At 42.3% G+C, this 23,646-nt stretch overlaps 1 protein-coding gene across 1 annotated transcript in view; it reads right to left on the bottom strand.

Annotated features, from left to right (window-relative positions):
• Window positions 1-23,383, bottom strand: part of LOC146718171 (EMILIN-1-A-like) — a 29,383-nt gene extending 6,000 nt beyond the window's left edge. The window contains exons 1-9 of the mRNA XM_085431137.1: window positions 22,785-23,383; window positions 6,930-7,055; window positions 6,591-6,838; window positions 5,444-5,679; window positions 5,142-5,315; window positions 4,048-5,052; window positions 2,082-2,415; window positions 882-1,106; window positions 552-797 (exon numbers count right to left, since the gene is read on the bottom strand). Of these exons, the coding sequence (XP_085287263.1) occupies window positions 552-797; window positions 882-1,106; window positions 2,082-2,415; window positions 4,048-5,052; window positions 5,142-5,315; window positions 5,444-5,679; window positions 6,591-6,838; window positions 6,930-7,055; window positions 22,785-22,921 (2,731 nt within the window). The 5' untranslated portion in view covers window positions 22,922-23,383. The remainder of the gene's footprint in view (window positions 1-551; window positions 798-881; window positions 1,107-2,081; window positions 2,416-4,047; window positions 5,053-5,141; window positions 5,316-5,443; window positions 5,680-6,590; window positions 6,839-6,929; window positions 7,056-22,784) is intronic.
• Window positions 23,384-23,646: the final 263 nt, after the last annotated feature.

Genomic DNA, 23,646 nt, shown 5'->3' with positions numbered 1-23,646 from the left:
GAATTATTGTCCTGCTTATTCACAATGCAAGTCTACATGGAAAAACAATTTCTCATGAATGATGAAACTGTTTTTATTTTTCCTTGATTGATTTCTTTTTATACCCGATTTCAATATGTTCTCCATGTTGAATCATCTGAACCTCAGTGAGGCACGGAGACACCGGCACACATGTTGTGTTTGTTACCAGCTCAAATACAAATTTGCATGTCCAAGATGAAAACACATGATAGGTTTTTTAAAGGAAGAGTAAACATAGTAGTAAACATTGGGGCGATCGTGGCTCAAGAGTTGGCAGTTTGTCTTGTAATCGGAAGGTTGCCGGTTCGAGCCCCGGGTCGGACAGTCTTGGTCGTTGTGTCCTTGGGCAAGACACTTCACCTGCCGCCTACTGGTGATGACCAGAGATGGCGTCAGTCTGCCCCAGGGCAGCTGTGGCTACAACTGTAGCTTGAATGAATAGTGGAAGTGTAAAGTGCTTTGAGGGTCTCGAAAAGCGCTATATAAATGCAATCCATTATTATAGACACGACCATCAAAATGAACCATACCTTCCTTGATTTTGAGGATGGAGTCAGAGACCCCATCCAGTCGTCCGCAAACTCCCTCCAGCTTCGACAGCCTCTTCTCAAGCCCGTCTCCAGACCTCTTACAGTCTCCCATCTCAAGCACTGTACTCTCAAATCGCCGAATGTCCCTGTCCATCTTATCCAGACGATTCCGGTTGTCTTCGATGTGCTCTGTCAGCTCCTGCTGGACTTTGTCTATCTCAGAGATGATCTTATCCTTAGTATTTCCTGTCAGGATTTAGAGGGTGACAGAGTGAACACTAGCTGGAGGCATTTAATGCAAAGCTATGTTTGTTCCTGAGCTCGGCTCACCGAGGTCCGTGATGACGCTGTCGTGTTTCTGCACCGTGTGCTCCAGACCCTTCAGGGTGTCGTTGATGGAGCTGAAGGTGAGGATGACATTGGACAGTTCGCCCTGCAGCGTTTTCAGGTGGTTATTGTTGATGCCTTCATTCACGCTATGGCCATCTAAAGGCTTCGCAGGATCCAGCGGTCCACTGTTGTCATCTGTGCCACCAGGTCTAGCATGATCAACACCTATTGGGGATTGAATTTGCCTATGAATTATGTGTTCAAGTGGTAAAAACAAAAATATCTATTTAATTAAACTTTGCTTTACAGGATTTTTTTCCCCTTAAAATATGTTGATGCTTGAAAAAATCAGTATCAGAAATGACTGTATTTTGGTCAGGTAGCACTCAGGAGCTCACTATCAGCTCATCACAGCAGCTCCACCATCAGAGCGAACCATGCAAATAACATGTCTTCAGACGCAAATAAAAGAGGCTTCTAATGCCCCTGATGCATAACTGCAGTTCAACACGTTGAAATAAGAAGACGCATTTCATCTTTGTAGATTATTCAAATGCAGATGATTCGACATAGCTGAATCCTCTTAATTCATCTTTTACTTAGCTGTAGTTTTCACACTGAAACAGCAGTGCTTGGCCACATACTGAAAAGACTCCAGAATATTCCTTCTGCAGACTCATCTCTGCGGTCACAGGATTATGAATACGGGGTGGAAATCAATTTTGGATATGACTGTGCTGTAGACAGTTTCAAGATGCAGTGCTAAAAATCACAGTTTATATTTTTATATCTCCACCAGGGATAGAAATAATTTAACACAGGGACAGAAATGTAGTGAGGAAAATGCCCCATTCCACCCAGCAAATCCCTGAGTATTACATCAGAAGAAACTTTGAGCAGACATAATAGACCAATACAAGCTGTTCATGGACATCCTGTTAGAGCTCTGTCTGCCCTGTGTGAAAAACAGACAATTAAAACTGCCCACAGGATTCTCCAAGATCCCTCACATATTTTACATTCTGTGTTCGAGTGGCTCCCATCTGTGTCCAGGATTTAGGACACAGAGAAAGAGAGGCAATTTTGTCCCTATAGCGGTCCAGACTCTGAACTCTGACCCTTTCCTGCCCCAGTATTACATCCCTACCAGTTCTACCAGGAGATGAGGTTAAGTTAAAAAAAACAAAAAACAGATCTGACCTGTGGTCATGTCCGGGTTGCTCTTGCATTGGTTGGTGCACCTCCTGACATCATCCCTCAGAACACTGACTTCACTCTGCAGGACTGAGCACATCTGGAAGCAGCTGTCTCCCTCTGAATCCAGTCTGTTCTGGATTCTGTTGATGTGGTTCTGAATATTGGATAGCGCATTCTGGGAATAATTCTTCATCTTCTGCAGCTCTTCCTCCACCTTCCCGCACAGCTCGCAGTCCTCGCCCAGCATCTCCACCACTGTCACGATTCGGTTAAAGTGTTCTCCGTGATCACCGGTCAGGGCTTTGATTTTACCGACGTCATCGGTCAGGTCCAAAACCTGGTTATTGATTTAAATATTAACAAATGAGATGACTGCATAGTCACAAAATCTGAGCTTCTTTGACACAAAAGTCAGTTTATAATCCACACATCACAGTTTTAATTTAAGTGCGTTGATTAATATTACAAACTTTGCGAAATAAGATAAAGGTGAAGATAAAAAACATCCAACCAAGCAGCAACTTTTAGGAATAAAAAAACCCCACAAAATAAAATCTGCCAAAAAACTGCAGTTCCTCAGAATGGCCACTGGAGGCAATGTTAAAATTCCCAACTCTACAGCAGAAAAACATGTCTACAGCCCAGTTTAATAAATCCGGTCGTTAAGTCTGACGTCACTAGCCGTGTCTGGGCCTAAACTCCGCTGCAGGTCCATATATCAAACGATCACTATGGCATTAATGAGAGTTGAAAAACTGTCTAAAGTCTTTCATCTTTAATAAAATGATCAGCGTTCTGCTCTACCAGGTGTAACAATTGAGTTTAACATCCAGGCATCCATGAAAATGGAATTTATGACATTTAACGGAGTTAGAAGTTAGCAGGGAGTTAGCTCGCTAGCTTCTATCTAAATACAATATAGCATGTCCTGACTGCGGGGTTTTGGAAACAAATTAAAACGTACATCTCTGTTATCACTTCCAACATAAATGAAGACAGAAAACTAAACAGCAGTGACGTTTGTAGGGTTACTGAAGTTTGGCTAGCTGGTATATAATGATGTGCTACGTGACCGCTAGCGACACAGCTATGTTAGCATAATATAAACAAGCTAACTTTTTTTCCACTCGATAAAAGTTAACGTGAGTGTTCTCGGTGGTCAGGAACAAATGTAATCGCATGGCAGGATGCTGTAAAAGGACCAAACTTCAGCCAGGAGAACAACTGAGATAATCCATCCACAATACGAGGTTAGTCATTCCTATACTGCTGCATGGGATGGGCTGTAGTTACATCCTAAGGTTTTAAAAACTGAGCTTAAATAAATGATTAGCGGTAATAAAAGCCGAGGGAGGTCAACAGTGATCACTGACTGTTTTAGGAGCTTTTTGAGATTAAATAGAAGGAAATACAAAACATTAAACATGTTAACAACACAAAAGCCATATTAAACGCAGACTACTTTAGGCCTGGAAGTAGGATTCGTCACGTCATCACTTAACGACCGGATAGTGTCAGTCTATACAGCTAGCTTACTTCTTCGTAACATCTCTGTGGGGTCTTTTTTTTAATTAATAACCCCTTTAAAGTTTAAAGTTATACAGCATTTTGGGTGGGACCACTTCAACTAGCACAGAAATGCTAACAGAGGTGACCGTGAAAGCTAGCTGTCTGCTAAACTTCATGTCAGCTAATTGAGGTCACTATACCCACCCTCTCAATCCTGTTCGAGCTGTTGGTGCCTTTTGGAGCTTTTAAAATAACATTATTTTGAATAATAAGACTTTCAGTTGCACATCAAGAGTCTTTGAGTTATTGTGAAAAATGATTTTCTTTGGCTCAGGAGTCCAATCTAGTCGATGCGCTATAATGTTAAGGTGTTTATACAGAGGACATTTATTTGAACATGCAAGGAATTCTTAATCTGTCCTGTAATTATTTGTTGTGCTGAGCCAGATGTATGACTCACCTTGTCATACAGAGAGTCTCCGGACATCGACAGGTCTTTGAGTTGAGTGTTGAAATGTCGAATCTGATCCTCGTTAGCCACCACTCTCCACTCCAGAGACTTCTTGGTTGAATTGTCTCTTTCTCCTCCCGTTCCCGGTAATCCTCCCCCGGTACCTCCCCAGCGTCCTCCTCCCCCTGTACTTCCTCCTCCTCCTCCTCCGGCTCCCCACGTCCCACCTCCATCCCCTCTGTTACCCCCCTCTTTTCCTTCTCCTGTTGATCCACCCCCTCCTGCTCCCCAACTTCCACCTCCATATCCCCCGTCACCTCTCCCTCTTCCTTCTCCTCCTCCTCCTTGTTCAGACGCTACACAGCCACACTTCTCCAGCCTCCAGTTCATTTGGGAGGTGGTGTTTTCTAGTTTCGACAGCCGCTTGTCATGATCACGTATGCTGTTCTTGACCTGCTCCACGTCCAGCTCCACGTCTGCGATCCTGTCGGCCTGGTCATCAAACCGCTCCAGAAACACGGACCTCAGCTCGTCCAGTTCTCTGTGGAAGTAGTCTTTCACGTCGTTCTCCAAGTATGAGCAGCTCTCTTCGGTTTTCTGCATAGTGCTGTTGACCCGTCGCTCCAGATCCTTCAATCGGTTGTTCAGGCGTTCCTCTGTTATCATGGCATCCCTACCATGCCCGCCAGTTTCACCACCAACAGGTAACCCTTGTCCTCTGGACCCAGTGTTTTCGCTGCTACTGGTGCCACCTTGTCCGCTGAGCTCCCTGTCCAGGCGGTTCTGCAGAATATCAAAGTTCTCAGAGGCCGTGCTGATCTTGCGTTCAGCATCAGTTACGCGATCTTGGAGGTCACTGATGATGTCGCAACATCCCTGTGAACGCACTACGTCCCGCCGCAGCCCGTCCAGGCTCTGCCGATACTGGACGTCCATGGCGTTCATCTGCTTCTCCAGAGCTCGAATCCTCTCACGGTCCTGCTGCTGCTGTTTGCGCAGATCCTCCACACCGGCCTGAAAACATCCAGCAGTGAATTTAATCTTACTGAAAAACACCGGCTAGAAAGATTTTGGAATATCGGCTTATTAAAGTTGTCTGATACCTGGCAGGAGGAGCAGGACAGCGACACTCTCCTCTCCAGCTCGCTCAGGATCTCCTCCTTCAGTGAGTTCAGCCGTCCTTCACTTAACGATCCTCCAGACACACCTCCCTCCAACTCATTACCTTTCCCGTTCACCAGGTGGTTGTTGATGCTGACCAGGGTTTTATCGTGAGCCTGTTGAAGGTGAAACAGTTTCTGATTAAAACACCAGCACAAACACAAACAGCATAACACATCTTTTCCTGTTTTAGCTTCTTTACTCAGTCCACATAACCTCCCAGTAAAGCTGAAAACCAGCTCACCTGTGTGCGGTTGTCCAGCTGGTCCAGTTTGGTCTGAATGCTGTGAATCGTCTCTTTAATCTCGGGCTGAGCGGCATCCGCAGGGTTTCTCCCTCCTGAGCTTCCTCCACCAAGTCCATTCCTGCCGCCCTCCTCCTGTAAGCGCTCATTCATGGTGCTCATGGTGGACTGAAGGTCCTGGAGATTTTTTGTAAGACTGCGGATCTTCTCCTCCAGCTGTCTCATCTTCTCGTTGTCTGCTCGTTAAGGAAAGAAATTAAGCGGTTACAGAAACTCTTAATAAAATAAAAGAGTTTCTCTTTTATTTCCATTTTTATCATTCTTTAGAATAGACAGAATCCTGTCACGGCACCAAGAGACACTTTCAGTCATAGTTTTTATTTCACACATTAAACAAACAGCTGCTGAGAATTTCCAGCAGTAGCTTCCTGACAGCAGTCAACACTGTCACACACAACCAGCTGCTTCTTTTACACAAATGCAAGCTTTGGTTGCTTTCACACTTCTCACATCTCTTGGAAAAAGATGCTTCTGCATGAAGATATCATATCATAAGTCTTTTACTGACTAATTAGATGATGGTGTTTCACTGGCAAAGCTAGTGCCCCTGTTTGAAAAACAAAGGAGACATGTGATCAGCACTATGTTACTGAGAACCGAGCTCCATTTTCTCCTTTTTGCGAGCAGCTTTTAGCCGTTTGGTTGAATAGTGATTGATTTACGAAGTGAACTGGCTCTCACCAGAAGAAGTGAGCAAAGGCTGCAGATTAGTTTTGATCGACTAATATCAGATGCTACTGTTTGCTGCAGCTTGCTGATGATTACTGAGATGACAGCAAAGAGAGAAAATAAAGAACGATTCAGTGCACGATTGAGTTCCTGCTTCAGCTCTGGTTTTTATTGAGTCCATCTGGGTCTGGTGTCGAATGTTAAGCCGTGTTAGATCCTAAGAACAGGGAGAATCTCACTGGGAATTCTCATAAAAGGAATCTCCGCTGGTTTTTAAAGTGTCTACATTCAGTCCCATCTCATGGTGCAGCAGATGGACTGAGGATGTGCGTCTTTGTCTTCATGCACTCCAGCCACAGCTTTTCTTTAAACTGCCGAACTTCATGTGAATAAAAGAACAAAATGAAAATCCACTCACCCGCGTTTCCTCCAGACTGTCCAGATCCAGAACTGCCTCCCCCATAACTATGCCCTCCTCCACCTTGTCCACTGGTCGTCCCCCCTCCCTGTCCGGGCTGAGGTCTGGTGGTGGATATCTGAGTCCCTCCTCCACCAACTGGACCAATGTTGCAGTCTGCTCCACTGTAACCATGGCAACACTTCCAGTCCATCTCTGTCACCATTTTGTAGGCGACTTTGTAGCGCGGCCTCATGTAGGTCCGATAACTGCAGAGAACCAGGACGAGCACAAACTGATGACTCTGATTCACACACTATGTGTGTGTGTGTGTGAGTGTGTGTGAGAGTGTGTACTCACACCACCACCCGGCTGCACTGTCCACTCCCCCAGCTGCAGGGATGATAATCAGGCTTCACGTAGGTTTCAACTCCATCCTCAACCACACAACTCACCGTCTTTGTGACCACAAACGCACACCAGTTCCTGTTAGACACACAAATATAACAGTAGAATCACAAAATGAGACAATCCCAACAATCAGGACGGAATACAAAACTCAGGAGTGAGAAGACAAAAGTCAGTGACATGCAGTAGTGGATGTAACATGAGTAGAGATGGAGAAAAGCTCAGTGAATCATGATAAGTCCCTCAGCAGCCTGAGCCTATAGCAGGATAAGGGAGGGTTCAGTATCACCCGATCCAGCCCCGACTATAAGCTTTATCAAAAAGATCTTAAAGCAGAGATGTCTGTCTCCTGAACCCAAACTGGGAGCTGGTCCCACAGGAGAGGAGCCTGATCTCTGTTTTACTTCTGGACACTCTAGAAACCAAAACGAAGCTCGCACTCTGAGAGTGAAGTGCTGTGACATCCTTAAGACCTCACAGCACATAACACAGTGTTACACTTTCATACATAAATGCTATGTTTAACAGTAAACCCACAAGCAGAATCTTAATAGAGCTTTGTAAAGGAGGTACTACACGTAATATTTACCCATGATTTGGGCAACCGTTAATGAAGCAAAATCTTACAGCCAACATGAGCGATGCAACATCAAAAGCATAAAAATAACATGCACTCCCTTGAAATACCGTTATCATAAAATAAAATAAAGGGAAACGTTCCTAAATGTCATAGTTTAGAGAACTCAAGTCAGACATAGAACAAAAGGTGAGCCTTTAATTCAGACTGAACACAAAGTAACAAAGTCCAAAATTTGAAACCATCAAAAATCCCCAAACCAACAACAGCAGATATGCTGACGAGCAGAAGAAAGGACTGTGTAAAAGCAGAGGGCTGATTCGGCGACTGGAGACCGGAGGCACAGCTCAACACAGAAAAATCAGGCAGAGCAAGGAAGTAAAACCAACACAGGAAACAGACGATAACTAACCTTTAAAGTTAAACTGGGATCCAATGAGAAGATTCACATAAAACATGAAAACAGAGACAAGAGAACGCTGGAGGACGAAGACACAGAAAGATAAGACAACGAGAGAGGAACAGATAGGGAAGACTGAAGACACAAACCAGAAGCTGGTAATCAAAACGCCACAGAAACTCAAATAACACAACGAGAACTAAAGCTCAAAATTATTAGAATGATAATGAAACAAAACAGGAATCGCAAAGTCTAGAAGACATTAATTAAAAACTACAATTTCATGCTGGAGGGTTTGTGAATCCAAACAGAAACCAAAACCACCACGACAGTAATGTGACGATCAGATAATCAGTTTTTGGCTTCTTTAAGTTCAACTTAAAATGTTAGTTTGAGTAATAGGTGAATATTTTCTTGACCAAATTCTTTCAGCTAACAAACTCAAATATCTCTTAATAATATTTCTATATATTTCTGCAATATTTCTTACAGATAGTGTTGGATAAGATGCTGGTGATGATCAGATAAATTAAGTGATGATATTTGATGTTTAAATTGTGTGCATTCCCCCAAAAGCATAAAAGTATTTTCATATATTTTATATCCAAGCATATGATAAAAGAATAGTTTCTCTTGAAGCTGTGTACACTTGCCACTCACACACACACACACACACACACACACACACACACACACACACACACACACTGGTTTATATCAAGCAGGTCTCTGTAACCTCACGTCTTTACAAGTGTGTCTTTAAAACTGAGACATGTTTCAGGGGGCAGAGTGGGTTGCCCACTAATCACAGGGTTGGCAGTTTAAACCCAATCTAGCCCAACCACATGCATGGCAGCTCCGCCACCATGACTATGGGAGCAAATGGGTGAAAGAGAAAAACCTTGAAAAACTGTTAACTTCACACTGATGGCGTATGTAAACGGACAACATTTAAAAAGTGCAAACATAATGAACCATAAAAGGAAAACTTTCCAATCACTTTCCTGTGGTAACTTCATTCATACTTCAAATATACCCTGTGACCTCTTACTGTTTGAGCTACAGAGGAGTTTTTGATATATTACGTTGCCTTATTCGACTATACTTTGATGTTAATGTTCTCATTGCACCGCTGAGGGTGGATTACTTTTTATGTTTCTGAAGGAACCTTTTTTTAAAGTTTTTTTTCACTTGGTCAGCTGCAGCATAGAGGCTTAACCACAAACATCTGTTTAAGGTCGAGCGAGGTCAGCACTGAGCATATGCAGATGTTTCTTGATGGTTGTGGTGCAGCACGGTAGCAGACTATTCTAAAACAAACTATCTTTAAACCTGCACACTGAGTAACCTGTGAAGCGTCTCGTTTTTTTCCAGCACGGCTGACTTCCCACCGTTTAAGGACTTTTATTTTGAAAATACAGCTTTCTCCCATAGATCCATTTATTTTGAAGGCTACGGTTGACTCTGCGGTCTGCATTCTTGGCCATCTCGGCTGATTGAAAACATGTGAAGCGAAGCTGAAAAACCATCAAATGAAAATGTGAGTGCTGCCGCTCAAACACCTGCAGACCCTCTGAAGAATATAAACACGCCGGATCGCTTTCTGTCTGTTTCTCTTCCCATGCGGGTTATAAGTCAAACATCCTGCCCGGCATCTGACAGCTTCAGTCATCGAATCCAGTGACACGCTCATTGTTCACATGGCATTGTGGGTAAAATCTCATGACAAGTTAAGCGCGTGGTGCTGATGTCATTAGCGTGTGATGGCGATGAGTTTCCATCCGTCTCGTTCATGTCGGATCAGCAGCAGAAAGACTCGCTGTGTTGTGTGTTTGCGTGTAATTAGGTTGAATTGTTGTCTCTGGAATCCAGAACAATGAGCAGAAACAATCATCTCATGAACCATAATCATGCTGTTTCACTGCTGAGGTTGCATTCGTTGAAATATTTGGAGGACATAAGGAGGGGGCTCAATATACACCAAATATATAAAAAGTAACGCAAAGTGCTTTAAATGCAAAGCAAGCAGGTCTGTATGTCAGTGAACTGAGATGTAGTCATAATCATAATGAGATATCCAAATGTAAAGAGGGATAAACAGAATACATTCTGATCAGTTTAATGTGTAATTTAAATATTCTATCATTCATTCAGTGTAACTACGAGAAAGAAATGACCTCCACCTTCACCATACGAGGTGCAATGAAAGAGCCGAATGACTCCACCCGCGAGAGCAGAAAGCTAAACAGATCCTTCGAGGTCGCCTCTTTGAGCACCTCCTTTGTGCTGCTGTTTTTGGATTGCTCACTTGCACATACTTGCAGCTTTGTGGTTTTGCTACGGACCCAAACTTGCACAGTTTTGGTTTTGCTTTGATTTCTCTTTTGATGACAGTTGTTGAAAAGCCCCACAATGTGGTTCCGGGCTTCTTTGTTATTCTTGCCTTGAGATTTGGACACAGATGGTGACAGTGTCATCGCAGCAAGACTTTCCACTGTATTGTTCTTACTAAGCACCGGTGTGGAAGTCTGTATTTCCATCTCCATCCCATTTCTGAGCTAAAAAGCTATCCTGGAGCTGAGTGTAGGTAAAATCAGGCATTTTTCTCTGACGCTATCTCACATTACAGGTTAAACATATCAATCCATTTCAATAAATCCTATCTAGTTCCTTCAACTTATCTCTCCTTCGTGGAATAATATTGCAAAGACCTCCAAATTTTCAAACAATGAAGTTGAAGGTGTTCAACTTCAACTTCATCCAACAAATTATTCAAATGAGATGCTTCTCCCACTGAAAACGTTACGTCCAGATGAACAGAATCAACCTTTGGGAGTACAAAGAGATTCATTCATTTTAACCAGATCTCCAATACCACCTCCACTTTAGGCCTGCCACCTGTCCAGTTTCCTATTTTGTCTTTTGAGGCCAAACTGCACACCATATTGAAATATGCCAGGTGTTGGTGAGGAAAAAAACTATTTTGTGCTGTGAAATTTTGTTACCTTTGGAATTTTTCATAGACAACTAAAGAAACAGGCTGTGACAGGCTGCTAGCTGTTTGTTTTCAGTTCATCACTTGAGTTAGAAGCCCCATTTTTAAGTGGCTTAACTAACAAACAAACAAAACAAAAAGTTCACTGAAAACGGTAACGTACAAGGACGGGACTGTAAATGAGCGAAAAGGCAGCCAGTGCCCAAAGAAAAACTTTGAAAGGTGTCAGGAAAGGCAGGAAAGGAATTGCTAAAGAAACTAAATATAAAGGACTTTTGCAGAAACCTGCTGAGGGGAAGCTAAGTCATATCAGCTCAGCTATTATGTTACAGCAGTGCAAACTGTGTCGCTCTGCCCAATGAATTTACATGTCTTCAGTTGGTGATTGTGTATAAATGCATATTCATGCTTGACCTTAATCTGATGCTAAGTCTTGAAGTCTTCATTCCTGGAATTGCAGCTATAGAAGATAAGATTTTAAGCACTGATTAGGTGACAAAAAGTTAGTTATCTTCACGTCTTATTGAGCAGGATGTGAGACAGTATCAGACCTGTGTGACAACAATGTGAAGCTTTGAAAGTTTCAATGTATGCAGGCTAATGCCTTTCTTATGCTAGAAAGCGGAGCGCTGATTGAAGTCGACGGCATCCGGTTGATTCATGTTGTATGTGAGCGTGCACAGAGGTGGAGAGTTAACAGATAGCGCTCTCACAGATGGTGGTTATCTGAGTGCCGTTTTAGGATTTGTTGAGCCAGCCAAGTTTGGCTATGTCAAACTTTCCTTAAGAACCAGTCTCAACACACAAAAGCACCAAACTTACAGACAAGTCCTCGGTAGATGAACATATTGCTAAAACAAAAAAACGTGGAAGCTCTCTGAACCCTGGCCAGCAAAAATGGGCTGTTATGTAATTCTAAAAATATGTGTTTATTTTCTTATTTACACTTCTGTATTTGTACAACATTATTAATTAGTGTATGGGAACACAACAGATGGTGCATGTCTATCTGATTCACTGTTAAAGAATTCTGGCGAGAATAAATAAACCACATCAGTAAGAAAGACAGTCATCTTCTTAAATGTCAAATCTGAGACACTGTTTAACATTGTGGTTTACAATAACAAGATCCTGATGGTGAATATTATTGCAGTGAGATTCTATCAGCAGATATAAGTTCACAGAGGGCATTTAAATAAATGTTACACAGCAGAAGTCCGTATGAATGCGTTTTACTGAAAGTTTGAGTTGCAAACATACTCATATATCAATCTTAAATCGGACGAAAGGGAATTCGAGTCACTTGGGGAATGATAAAACACAGCTTCCCTTGTTTGGACATTTTCAAGTTGAAATTAAAAAACATTGTACATACAGACAAAAACACCAGACAAACTGTTAACCCCCCACCCACAATAAAACAACATGTAATGTTAAAGGCATGAGTGACGCCAGCACACAAACCCAACCCAAACTAAATATTTCCTGCACGTCTACAGTCGACTCAGAGATCCAACTGTATTTAAATATTGCAAAGATGAATAAAGCTTCAGATTTCTCACTGCACAGAATATTCTCATCTTTACAAGAAGACGTAAAGCCAAAGAAGAGACAAAGGCTCCTTTCACCAACTGACAGCCAATCAGAGAGCGTCACAGTAACAGTGACCTAAAGTTAAAGCGGGGCTGCTGACATGTTTTCAGTCAGTGTGAGCATGACTCCTGACAGTGAGTTTATACTATCAGCAATGATCAGAATTAAAACAGCAAGTGACCTTTGACCTACAGCAGGCTGAAAGCAGGACAGAGTTAAGTGGAGGCTGATAAGGGAAAACGCTGCCCCTGACAGAGTTTCTCTTAAAACAGAAACAACATCTTCTAAAAGCACAACGGGCCTGACTTGGCTGATTTATGGTTACATTGAAAATGAATAAATATAAGAAAAATATAAGATAAGCAGGAAACATGAGCCTCACATCCATTCCTCTGATCAGTTAATAGCTCCATCCATCCATCCATCCATACATCCTTCCCTCCATCCATCCTTCCCTCCATCCATCCATCCATACATACATACATACATACATTCATCCATCCATCCATCCATCCATCCTTCCCTCCATCCTTCCCTCCATCCATCCATCCATCCATCCATCCATACATACATTCATCCATCCATCCATCCATCCTTCCCTCCATCGATCCATCCATCCTTCCCTCCATCCATCCATCCATCCATCCATCCCTCCATCCATCCATCCATCCATCCATCCTTCCCTCCATCCATCCATCCATCCTTCCCTCCATCCATCCATCCATCCATCCATCCATCCATCCATCCATACATACATACATAAATACATTCATCCATCCATCCATCCTTCCCTCCATCCGTCCATCCATCCATCCATACATACATAAATACATTCATCCATCCATCCATCCTTCCCTCCATCCATCCATCCATCCATCCATACATACATACATACATACATTCATCCATCCATCCATCCATCCATCCATCCTTCCCTCCATCCTTCCCTCCATCCATCCATCCATCCATCCATACATACATACATACATACATACATTCATCCATCCATCCATCCTTCCCTCCATCCATCCATCCCTCCATCCATCCTTCCCTCCATCCATCCATCCATCCTTCCCTCCATCCATCCATCCATCCATCCATCCATACATACATACATACATAAATACATTCATCCATCCCTCCATCCATCCATCCATCCATCCATCCATACATACATACATACATACATAAATACATTCATCCATCCATCCATCCTTCCCTCCATCCATCCATCCATCCATCCATCCATACATACATAAATACATTCATCCATCCATCCATCCATCCATCCATCCATCCTTCCCTCCATCCATCCATCCATCCATCCATCCATCCATCCATCCATCCATCCATCCTTCCCTCCATCCATCCATACATACATACATAAATACATTCATCCATCCATCCATCCTTCCCTCCATCAATCCATCCATCCACCCATACATACATACATAAATACATTCATCCATCCATCCATCCAGCCATCCATCCATCCATCCATCCATACATAAATACATTCATACATACATAAATACATTCATCCATCCATCCATCCATCCATCCATCCATCCATCCATTTTCTTAATCACTTTATCCAATTCACCGTTGCAGGGGTGAATTGGACACACACACACACACACACACACACACACACACACACACACACACACACACACACACACACACAGAATGATGTCACATTCTACGGAAATGAGTAATTCGGGTGTTTTTTCGCTCCGTTTTTCCAGTTTTTTGCTGATGACATCAGAGCTGTTGCTGCCAAAAGGAGGGGGCTGAATGTGTGCACGTGTGTCTGTGTGTTGCAATTTGTGCAAATGTTAAAGGCTTTACAGCTGGACCTTTGCCTTATTTTAGCTTTAGCCCAGGGAGTTTTTCTTTAAACTTGTGAAAGACCTCAGTCTTCATTGTCCCAGAGGATGACACAGAATGAGAAAGTGTGGGGAAAGTTTACAGAGGAGTCCCTAGTTTTTCAATGTGAATGTGCAGATTTCCTCTGGAAACTCATATTTGTCCTGCCATGGAAAAACTTGCCAGAATACATGCCCTAAAAGGGAACTTGGTTACTGCCTATGACAATGGTCAAGATGAGTGGTTGCAGCTGGATGTACGCTTCTGACAGGCTCTGTGTGATCACAAATGATTGTGTGTGATCAATTTAAACGTGCAGTCACATGTGTTAATCAACAACAGCAGTATGCTGCCTCTGCCAAGGCTGAAAATCCCCTCCACGCCACACATGAGCTGATTTCTTGGATCCAGATATTATTATTTTAAGAACATCAAGATGATGTCCCTGTTTTTTCTTATTTCAATGTGACATTTATTTATGAAGATATTACAAAAAATGACCACTTTTACTAATCCATGCATGACGTTTGAATAATCTGGATAACAAGCAAACCAATTACATCATTGCCATGTTGAAGGTAATCATAAATCATTATAGCATATGTCCATTTACTATGTGAGAAATCAGGGGCTGTAAATCAGACTGCTTGGTTGAAATAAATACAGCAGCCAATCATCAATCAATACCATGGTTCATCTCAACGATCCCCAGTAAGATCTCCATTAAGACTTCAGTTACAGTAATTAGAAATTCAGATGAGACTCGGTGTGATAAACACATGCTCACAATATTAATGGCCAAACTGTGGCTCTGATTGGTTCATCGTGAATCTAAGGTGATCCAGACATATTTGCTCCAACTGTTAGGCGAGTCAGCAGAAGGTAAATCCCCGCAGTATGAGGAAGAAGTGGTAGTTGTGGGTTTTAGCACTTCTGGTTAATCTCATCTGATCTGATACCAAATAAATACAGGCCCAGTACTGCCAATACCGATAATTTCAAGTTTTAAAAGCATCGATCTAAGATTAATTGTAATCAACTTGTAAATTCGGAACTGACTTTAATGATCACAATGAGTTAATACAATAAAACAAACTTTTCAGCTTTTTGTGTATTTTGAAACAGGGTTTTATTTTAAAGCTGGCAGGTAAATATGCCCGTCTTTAAAGCACTGGGTCACCTTCTGTTGTTAAATGTGCTGGTAGGCTTTTAAATAAATAAATAAAATTTAAAAAAGCCAAGAATGTGACACTCAACACTATCAGTCAACACTTTTATTTTTCACAGTGCATGTTTGAGGTATATTTCTTCCTCTTAAAAAATTTTTTTTTAACACAATTCGGCGATTTACATGCATAGAAACAAAGCATTGATCCTATCACGCTAGCATCGATATCAATACCTGCGTTGGGTTCGATACTTTCGATATTTGGATCGATCCACCCATCGATTTAATGGATTATCAGTGCAACAGTTTGGCTCTGTTAGTTTATAAATGACTTTTTAATGACCTATTTTGGTTAAAGGGTGTACATATGTCTTTAAATCATAGCACTCTTTTCAAAACTAGTAGAAGGATTTAATACAGTGCAAAAGTGGGGTTATGGAAGTGTGGTTAGTTGCTGTTAATTACCACGAAGAGCTAAACTACCAAGGATAAGGACGGATTATGGCTTAGTGCACATATAAATTAGAGTGCAGCTGAAACATTCCTGTCAGGGCTGGATATTACAACCACATTTCAGAAATAGTTGGGACGCTGAGCAGTTTCCAACAGCTTTTCACGGGCTGCAAAAGTTGTGCGGCGCTAAAAACAAATATGTGCTAGAACATCTCAAAGTTAATAAGGTCAACTAGTAACATGACTGTGCATACAAAAGAGCATCTCAGAGAGGCTGAATCTGTCAGAAACAAAGATCAGCAACTGAGCAACAGCTGTGAATGTTTGGGGATCGCGGTATTGGTGACGTTCACATGTGTGAAGGCCCTGTTTATGCTGAACAATAAATAGCATGAAGAGCAACATGGTTCAGAGAAGGGCTTTCTTATTTCAGCAAGAGGATGGAAAACTATATTCCACAGGTTTTCCAACAGCATGGTTTTGTAATAAAATAATCTGGGTGCTAAACTGGCCCTCCTGCAGTCCAGACCCGTCACCCATTGAAAACAGATGGAGCATTATAAAATGAAAAGTACGACAAAGGAGGTCCTGTTGAACAACTGAAATCCCAGCAAGAATGGGAAAACATCTGGCTTCTAAAACAGCAGTTGGCCTCTCAGCTCCCAAAAGCATGCAGTGGTTTTTTTTTTAGAGAAGAGATGATGCAACACGCCGTTAAACGTGCTTCTGTCACAGCTTCTTTGGAAAAGTGTTGCATTAAATATACAAATGAGCGTGCATCATTCAAAAACACAACAACACTACACATGCTGTCTTTGTGCGACATGTTGTTACCAAACACATACTTCCATTGGGTAAAAAAGCTTCTTGTTACTTTCATTTCTTGTGATTTTTGACTGTTTGCTTGGAATTTAACTGAACTTAGGACTAAAGCGCAGACGGGATTTTTCTAAAGCTTCAAGCTTTTGGAAAAAGCCGATAACAACAGTCCCAGAAAGTAACAAAAATCCAACCAAGCAGACTGCCACGGAGCACAGGAAGCTGATGGAGGACTAGAGAAGATAAGGAGATGATCCAACTAAGGGAGATACAAGGCTGTCAAACACAGGTGACACAGCAAACAATCACAAAGAAGAGGAAAGGAAAGCAGGAAGTAAAACAAAAAAAGACACATGAGGAAAACTGATTCTCAGAGCAATACAAACAGTGAGAAAGGCTGAAGAACAACTGAGCGTGATGACGGAAACACGGAACACACAAGAAGAAAACACAACAAAGACAACGAGAAACTGACAGAAACCGCACAAACCAGAACCCTGCAGTGGTTTCATATGCCGCTCATGTTTATTCGTGACCACATCACTACACTCCCACACCTTCAGTGGTAAAAATCTGAATAAACGTCTGCATCTGTCATTTAAGTATTTAATAAATAAACAGTGACTGTGCAGCTTCTAATGAGAGCACTGATCTCAGCACTGATAGAAAACCTGAAACACTTTATAGTCACTGATCAGTTTAGTTTACTACCACAAAAACCCACTGATGTTCCATTCATGTGCTCATTTTATCCTCAACTGAAACACACTTGATTTATGAGCTCCACATGCTGACTCGCTGATCACATCTCTGGTACTGATTAATGAAGATTGAGTTATCAGCACTGATAATAGATTACAGCAGTCAGGATTACAGTAATCTGGCAGCCAATGCTGATGTCACTAGGATGGTTTTTATGAAGCACAACGCTAAACACAAAGTCTTCAGTGTACAGAGTTTAGCTTGAATCTCTGAGCTCGAATCTTGCGGACAGGATGTCCGGACGTCTGTCTCCGAGCTGCTCAGATCAGTCTCAGCTGTTTCCCCTCTTTTTTAAAATTTTTTTAGATTCCCAATGCTCCGTGACACTGCTCGCTTTCTGGCTTTTCGTCGTCTATAAATCTGCTGAGTGAAACAAACAGAGATGTATGAATCTACACGTCTCTGCAAAGATGCACGCACAAGTAAAAACAAAAGTAAAACTTGGTATAAAGATGGATGGGGAGGGGAACGAGGGGAAACTGGAGCTGATGTCGTGTTATCTCTGCATCTGCAGGTCAGTGAATGCTGCTCGTGTCAGGACAGACGCCACCTCTGACCTTTTTATTCCTGCCTCAGAGTGGGTTGGTTTAATTTCTGCCCCCCGTGCGTCTCAGCTCTACAGGCCGGACAGAAAAAAGTTGATTTATCAGCTTTACAAACTCCACAGGAGAGATTCAGAGTTTGCGCTTCACGTTGGTATTTTTTTAGCAGCCGACATCAAACTGAGGGTTTAACTGCCTGTTTCGCTGGGCGGAATGCTTTTTACTGTGCTCTATTGTGTGTTTATTGCACTTTTATGTGGTGTATTGTGTGTTTAGTTTTATAGTGTTTCAGCTTACAGGACTGACCCCAGTAAAAAGTTCACCAAATCGGAGCTTCATACTCAACACTACTTTCACCTCGCTGAGCGGATCCTGTGATTCCCGTGGAAGAAAATGACTTTAAGAAGAAGAGGAAGAAGCTAACACGTGAGCTTTCAGGCAGCCGTGACATCTGAGTCAGGATCGCTCCAGATGGAAACTTATTTATCCTTTTTCCATTAGTCCTGGAGACACTTGTGTGAGCTGCTAACACTCACGGCCAATGAAACCATGCTGACAGTTAAATAAACAGTTCACCTGGAAGACAAAAAACATTTGAAAACAGGAATCCTGCAGCTCGAGGCAGATTAGATTTAAGACCTCTTTAACACCCCTCAGAATTAAATTTAATACCAGCTCTCCTGCAAGTAAGATTTAGGAATGAGAAAGTGACATCATCCCACAGATATGTTTGTTTTTCTACGATTTCGTCAAAGCTCTTAGCATCCACAATAAGCTGATGGGATCCCAGACTTTGGCTTAAATATTAAAAAACATGGTTTTATATCAAAAAACAAACTATAAATGTTGTTGCTTCTCCCATTGTGATCTGTGTCATTAATGCAAGGCACTTTCTGATAATTATAGCTATTACAAATCATTTAGAGATCTTAATTTCACTGATAAAAAAAATACTCATAGAATTCAACTGTTCCCACATCTTCAAATGTTGATTTAAGACATTTTGGAAAAAATGAAGGCGTCTTTTTTTAGATGAATGAATTCACTCAGCTTTATGACTATTTAAGAATCCACGGGAAACATGCCCAGCTGCTCAGTTCATAACTAAAGTGAAAAGGATTGAGCAGAAAGACTTCTTCACCCTTCTCCTGCTTCATTAGTTGTTTTTCCATCTAAAATTTTCTCCCTCAAGAAGTTTTTTTTTTTCAGGGAGCTGAAAGTTTCCTTCAGAGTATTGTTTGTCTGCATTTCCACTCCACTGAAGACAAAAGATCTGGCAGAATGAGTCCAGTGACGTAGCGAGAGCTGCTTTTAAACACCAGGCTTTATAAGAACGTAGTTAGCAGGCTACATCTCAGCTGTCTCTCTTTGTTGTTGTGCGACTGCTTTGGTTACAAAAGCTAACAGTGTGGCACCTTTTAAAAATAATACAGCTTTAAAACAATAAAACATCTGATTTCTTTTTTCTCAGCCACAAATGTTTGCCTCGATCTCTCTTCCACTTTCCTTGGTTAGTAACACTATCCCCACCAATGACAAAATATTTCAGCAATTATTGTTTCACATCAAGCGCCGGTGTTAAAATCGATCTTTCTACTCACTCTTTTGATCGATATTTATGTATATAAACAACACTCTGATGTGGAAAGTGTTACATGTCGATGTGGTTTGAGGTTCCTGTCATGGTCGGCTGTGTGGCAGGCAGGCAGGAGTGGTGGACCCAAAATGCAGGATTCTCAGGACACGAGGTTTAGACAGAAAATGCAGCTTTATTGCTGGAGCAGAACATCAAGATAAAATAAAACTCACAAAAGCAAACAAAACTCTAAACAGAGATGCAGGAGGACTGGAAATCCTAAACACGCAGCAAGTGAGGGTGAACAGACGTTAACGATGCGACACCGAGTAAGGGAAGACACAGACACTAAATACAAGAGGTGAACGGAGCAAAGAGGAAACAGCTGGGAGACACGGCTGACGTTGATTACACTGACGAGACAGGGAGAGCACAAAGCTGAACGCACTGACAAAGGACACAGACCTACAACATAAGACAGGAAGCACACGCCAGACAGAGACAGACTCGTAAACAGGCATAATGACGTCATGGACAAACAGAGGGACATACGGGCAGAGAAGACCAAGCACAGGCAACCTAAACCAAACATAAGGGCAAGATAACAAAACCTAAACCAGACATAATCATCATCGTCATCAACATCATCATCAGATAACTAAAGAATCAGAATATAATTGTAATCAAAACAGTATCACCAGAGAATAACCAATCCGTAGTGCAAAAATAAACCAAAACATAAGAAACTCAAAATGCTGGGTCGACCCGACCCAGGACCGTGACAGTTCCAAGAGCTCCTGTGAAGAGGTGCAGTGGTATAAAAAACTCTTCTCCACACTAGAAGAGATTCACATTGACCAAAAACTATTGAAAGTCAATGTCACATGTCACAAACTGTTCTCAACTTCCAGGTGATTGAAGCCTCAGCCAATGAGAGTGCAGGACACAGCTGACTGACATCAGCTGCTGATTGACATAAAACCTGTCCGAGTCTGGAATGTCCATCAGCCATCACCTTTGTGTTGCTTTCAGTGTGAACGCAGCTGAAAGAAGCTCAGTTTAAAGTCCTGCCACACTTAAACCCAACATCATCTTCACACACACTGACCACGAAGAGCCTCACACACACTCAGGGCACATACTCTGAACTATTTAAAGCACAGCTGTCAGCATGCATGTGCGTGAAGTGACAGTCAGCAGCTCTGAGAGGATGTGCCAGTTAAACCTCTCTGCCAGGAAGGTCACGAAAGGCCCGGCTGTATAAACCACACATAAAGTGTTATTTATAAAGGAAGAATGTGCAGTGCAAGTTCAGCCTGATATGGTGAAATCGAAATGAAAATGAGGCGAGACAGAATTTCGCCTAAAAAGTTTATTAATAGCTTATATTTATGTGTTCTGTGCAGCTGTGTTTAATGGCCATGCGTAAGGATGGATGCTCTGGTGCTCTTTTTGTGCTTTGTTTACAGTCCTTTCCTTGGAATTTACAGAGACGGTGTCCTCAGTTACTTCTTCCTTCAGTAGTTATTTTGTTCCCTCGGTATTCCATACCTGATGCCGCCAAATAAAACACTTCCTTTTATCGCTTTTTCGACAAGTGTGACAGTTTCTAATTATTGTGTTTTTGATTGACATGTCTGATAACATGCGGTACAAACATCCATCCATGAATGGAGATGAGAGTGGAAATGAAGCACAGTGACTGAGATCATCACAGAAGCACTATGACAACAATGTGTGTTAATGGCTTTTAAAGAAAAGTGTTTCCAGCCTTTGGGGCTGAAAAATGAAGACAAAGTGACAAACACTGCAGTTCCTCTAATGACCACTTGGCTCCTAAAGCGAGTCGACCCATTGCCTTGGATTTAAAAAACAGACTTTACAACAGAAATAAACAGGATACAAAAAACATCTGTAGGCTATAAAGCCATTTTCCCTGTTTGTGATAACTGTTTGGGTTTTTTTTTTGACAAGATGACACATTTGAACCATGTTAATGCTTAAAGTTGACATTATTATAACCCTGGAAGCTTTGAGTGTCAGGTGGATGGAGAGAAAGCAGGCCAGTGCTTCACCTCAGCTACTCAGAGCCAGTGAAAAAACTTTGTGACTGTTTTTAAAGACTTTTGGAGCATTTAAAATCCAATAATAAGACAGCCAATCACAGAAGATTGTGCTCCACCTCAAGAGAGTGAACTTCTAATATTTTTATGCTCCGTAGACTTAATTACCTGTATCTGTGCGATGTAGTTGCACCCATACTGTCTTTACGTATGCAGCTTGCTAGCTTTAGCTGATAACTCCACTCCACCCTAAATGTGGTCACTTCTGTGTGCAAAACACCAACACGGCGATCGTAAACCAGTGGGTGATGTCAGTTTGTTTGCACATCTCTGCCTTTGTGGATACACAGTGTTAGTAATGATGACGCTATAGAGTTTGATTTCCTCATGCATGTCAGTTTATATTCAAGTTAAACACTTTTTCCCTGTGAAAACAGAAAACGGATGAAGGTGGACAGAAATCCAGAAACTGCTTTGAGCTTGTTTGTCATCTGAAGCAGTGACTGTAATGAAAGGACGGCAGGAAGAGACAGAATGAAGCTGTTATTAAACGTCTGTGCAAATTAAATGTTTTAAGTCCAAACATCTCAGATGTCTAAACCAAACATTTCACAGAGACGTGTCATAAACAGAAAATTAAGTTATCAGCTTACACTAAACTTCAGGTGCTCATTGACCTGAAATAGCAAAAACAGGCTTAAATTCACCTTTAATTTCAGCTGTTACTATAGAAACAATGTAAAAAGAGGTGCATGATGTCATCGGATCCTGACATCAGCAGAGGGCTCACTCTTAAATATCAGACCTGCAGAACTGAACCAGGAATCAAACTAGCAACCTGTAAGCACTTCCTGTCAGAGTAAAACACACACACATAAAACTCCTCTGTGGTGAGGTCATAACACCTTGACGTCACCACCTTATCCTTTCTTCATTTCCAACCTCATCATCATCACCATCACCATCCTTTCCGCGCACGTGTCATCTTACCTGTGCCTGCTGGCAGCGCGGGCTCCGTGCGCGTGTCCATTGGTGTACAGGTTGTAGGACTGTCGCAGCGGGAACGCGCCTTTGGCGTGTCCGCAGGTCCAAAGCACGAGCAGCAACAGTAGCGGGAGCGCGGCCATCCCTCCGATCAATACGCGATCAATACAGAGTATCGATACCTTATCGGAGTCTAATCAGCTTCCTCAGCTGGAAGGGAAGACTCCCATCTCCATGGAAACGCCACAAAAAAAGTTTCCTCAGAAGTCCGTCAGTCCCACCGACCCATGGTCCGGATCCGATCAGACCTGAAGCCGAGTCCAGTCCCCCCTGACCCGCTGCGGGTCCCGCTGCTCCCAGCCTTTAATCCGCCTTTAATGCCACTTTAATCCGGCTCGGCGCGGTCCCGGCTGGCCCATCAGAACTTTACTTGAGAAACAAAGAGAAGAAAACGTTGCGACAGACTGAACCGAGACCAGCTGCTCCTCCTCTTCATCACACCGCCCCACCGAACTGTCTCCGCCCCTGCCGGAGGAGAAACCAGACCCGCACCCACACCTGAACCAGGACTGGGATCAGTGATGAAAACGTGAAACCGCACGGAGCCTCAGAGAGGCTTTAAAGGACCAGACTGCGCTTTTTAAACTTCTCTGCCCCGTTTTTCCTTTCTTTGTATGTGTATGTGTGTGTGTGTGTGTGTGTGTGTGTGTGTGTGTGTGTGTGTGTGTGTGTGTGTGTGTGTGTGTGTGTTTTAAGCACTCTCTCTCTCACACACGTATAAAGTTAATGTAAATCAGCTGAATCTGATTCTTTCTTTCCGGATTTTGTTGTCAGTTTAATGAGTTATTATTCTGAACACTTGTTTGCT

This window comes from Copadichromis virginalis, linkage group LG1, assembly GCF_057382275.1.
Source record: "Copadichromis virginalis isolate Kocher_CV1m ecotype Utaka linkage group LG1, C_Virginalis_male_GT1.1, whole genome shotgun sequence".
In the NCBI taxonomy this organism is placed as follows: Eukaryota; Metazoa; Chordata; class Actinopteri; order Cichliformes; family Cichlidae; genus Copadichromis; species Copadichromis virginalis.
The sequence above is the reverse complement of the archived record's forward strand: the minus strand, read 5'-3'. Positions and strand labels throughout refer to the sequence as shown.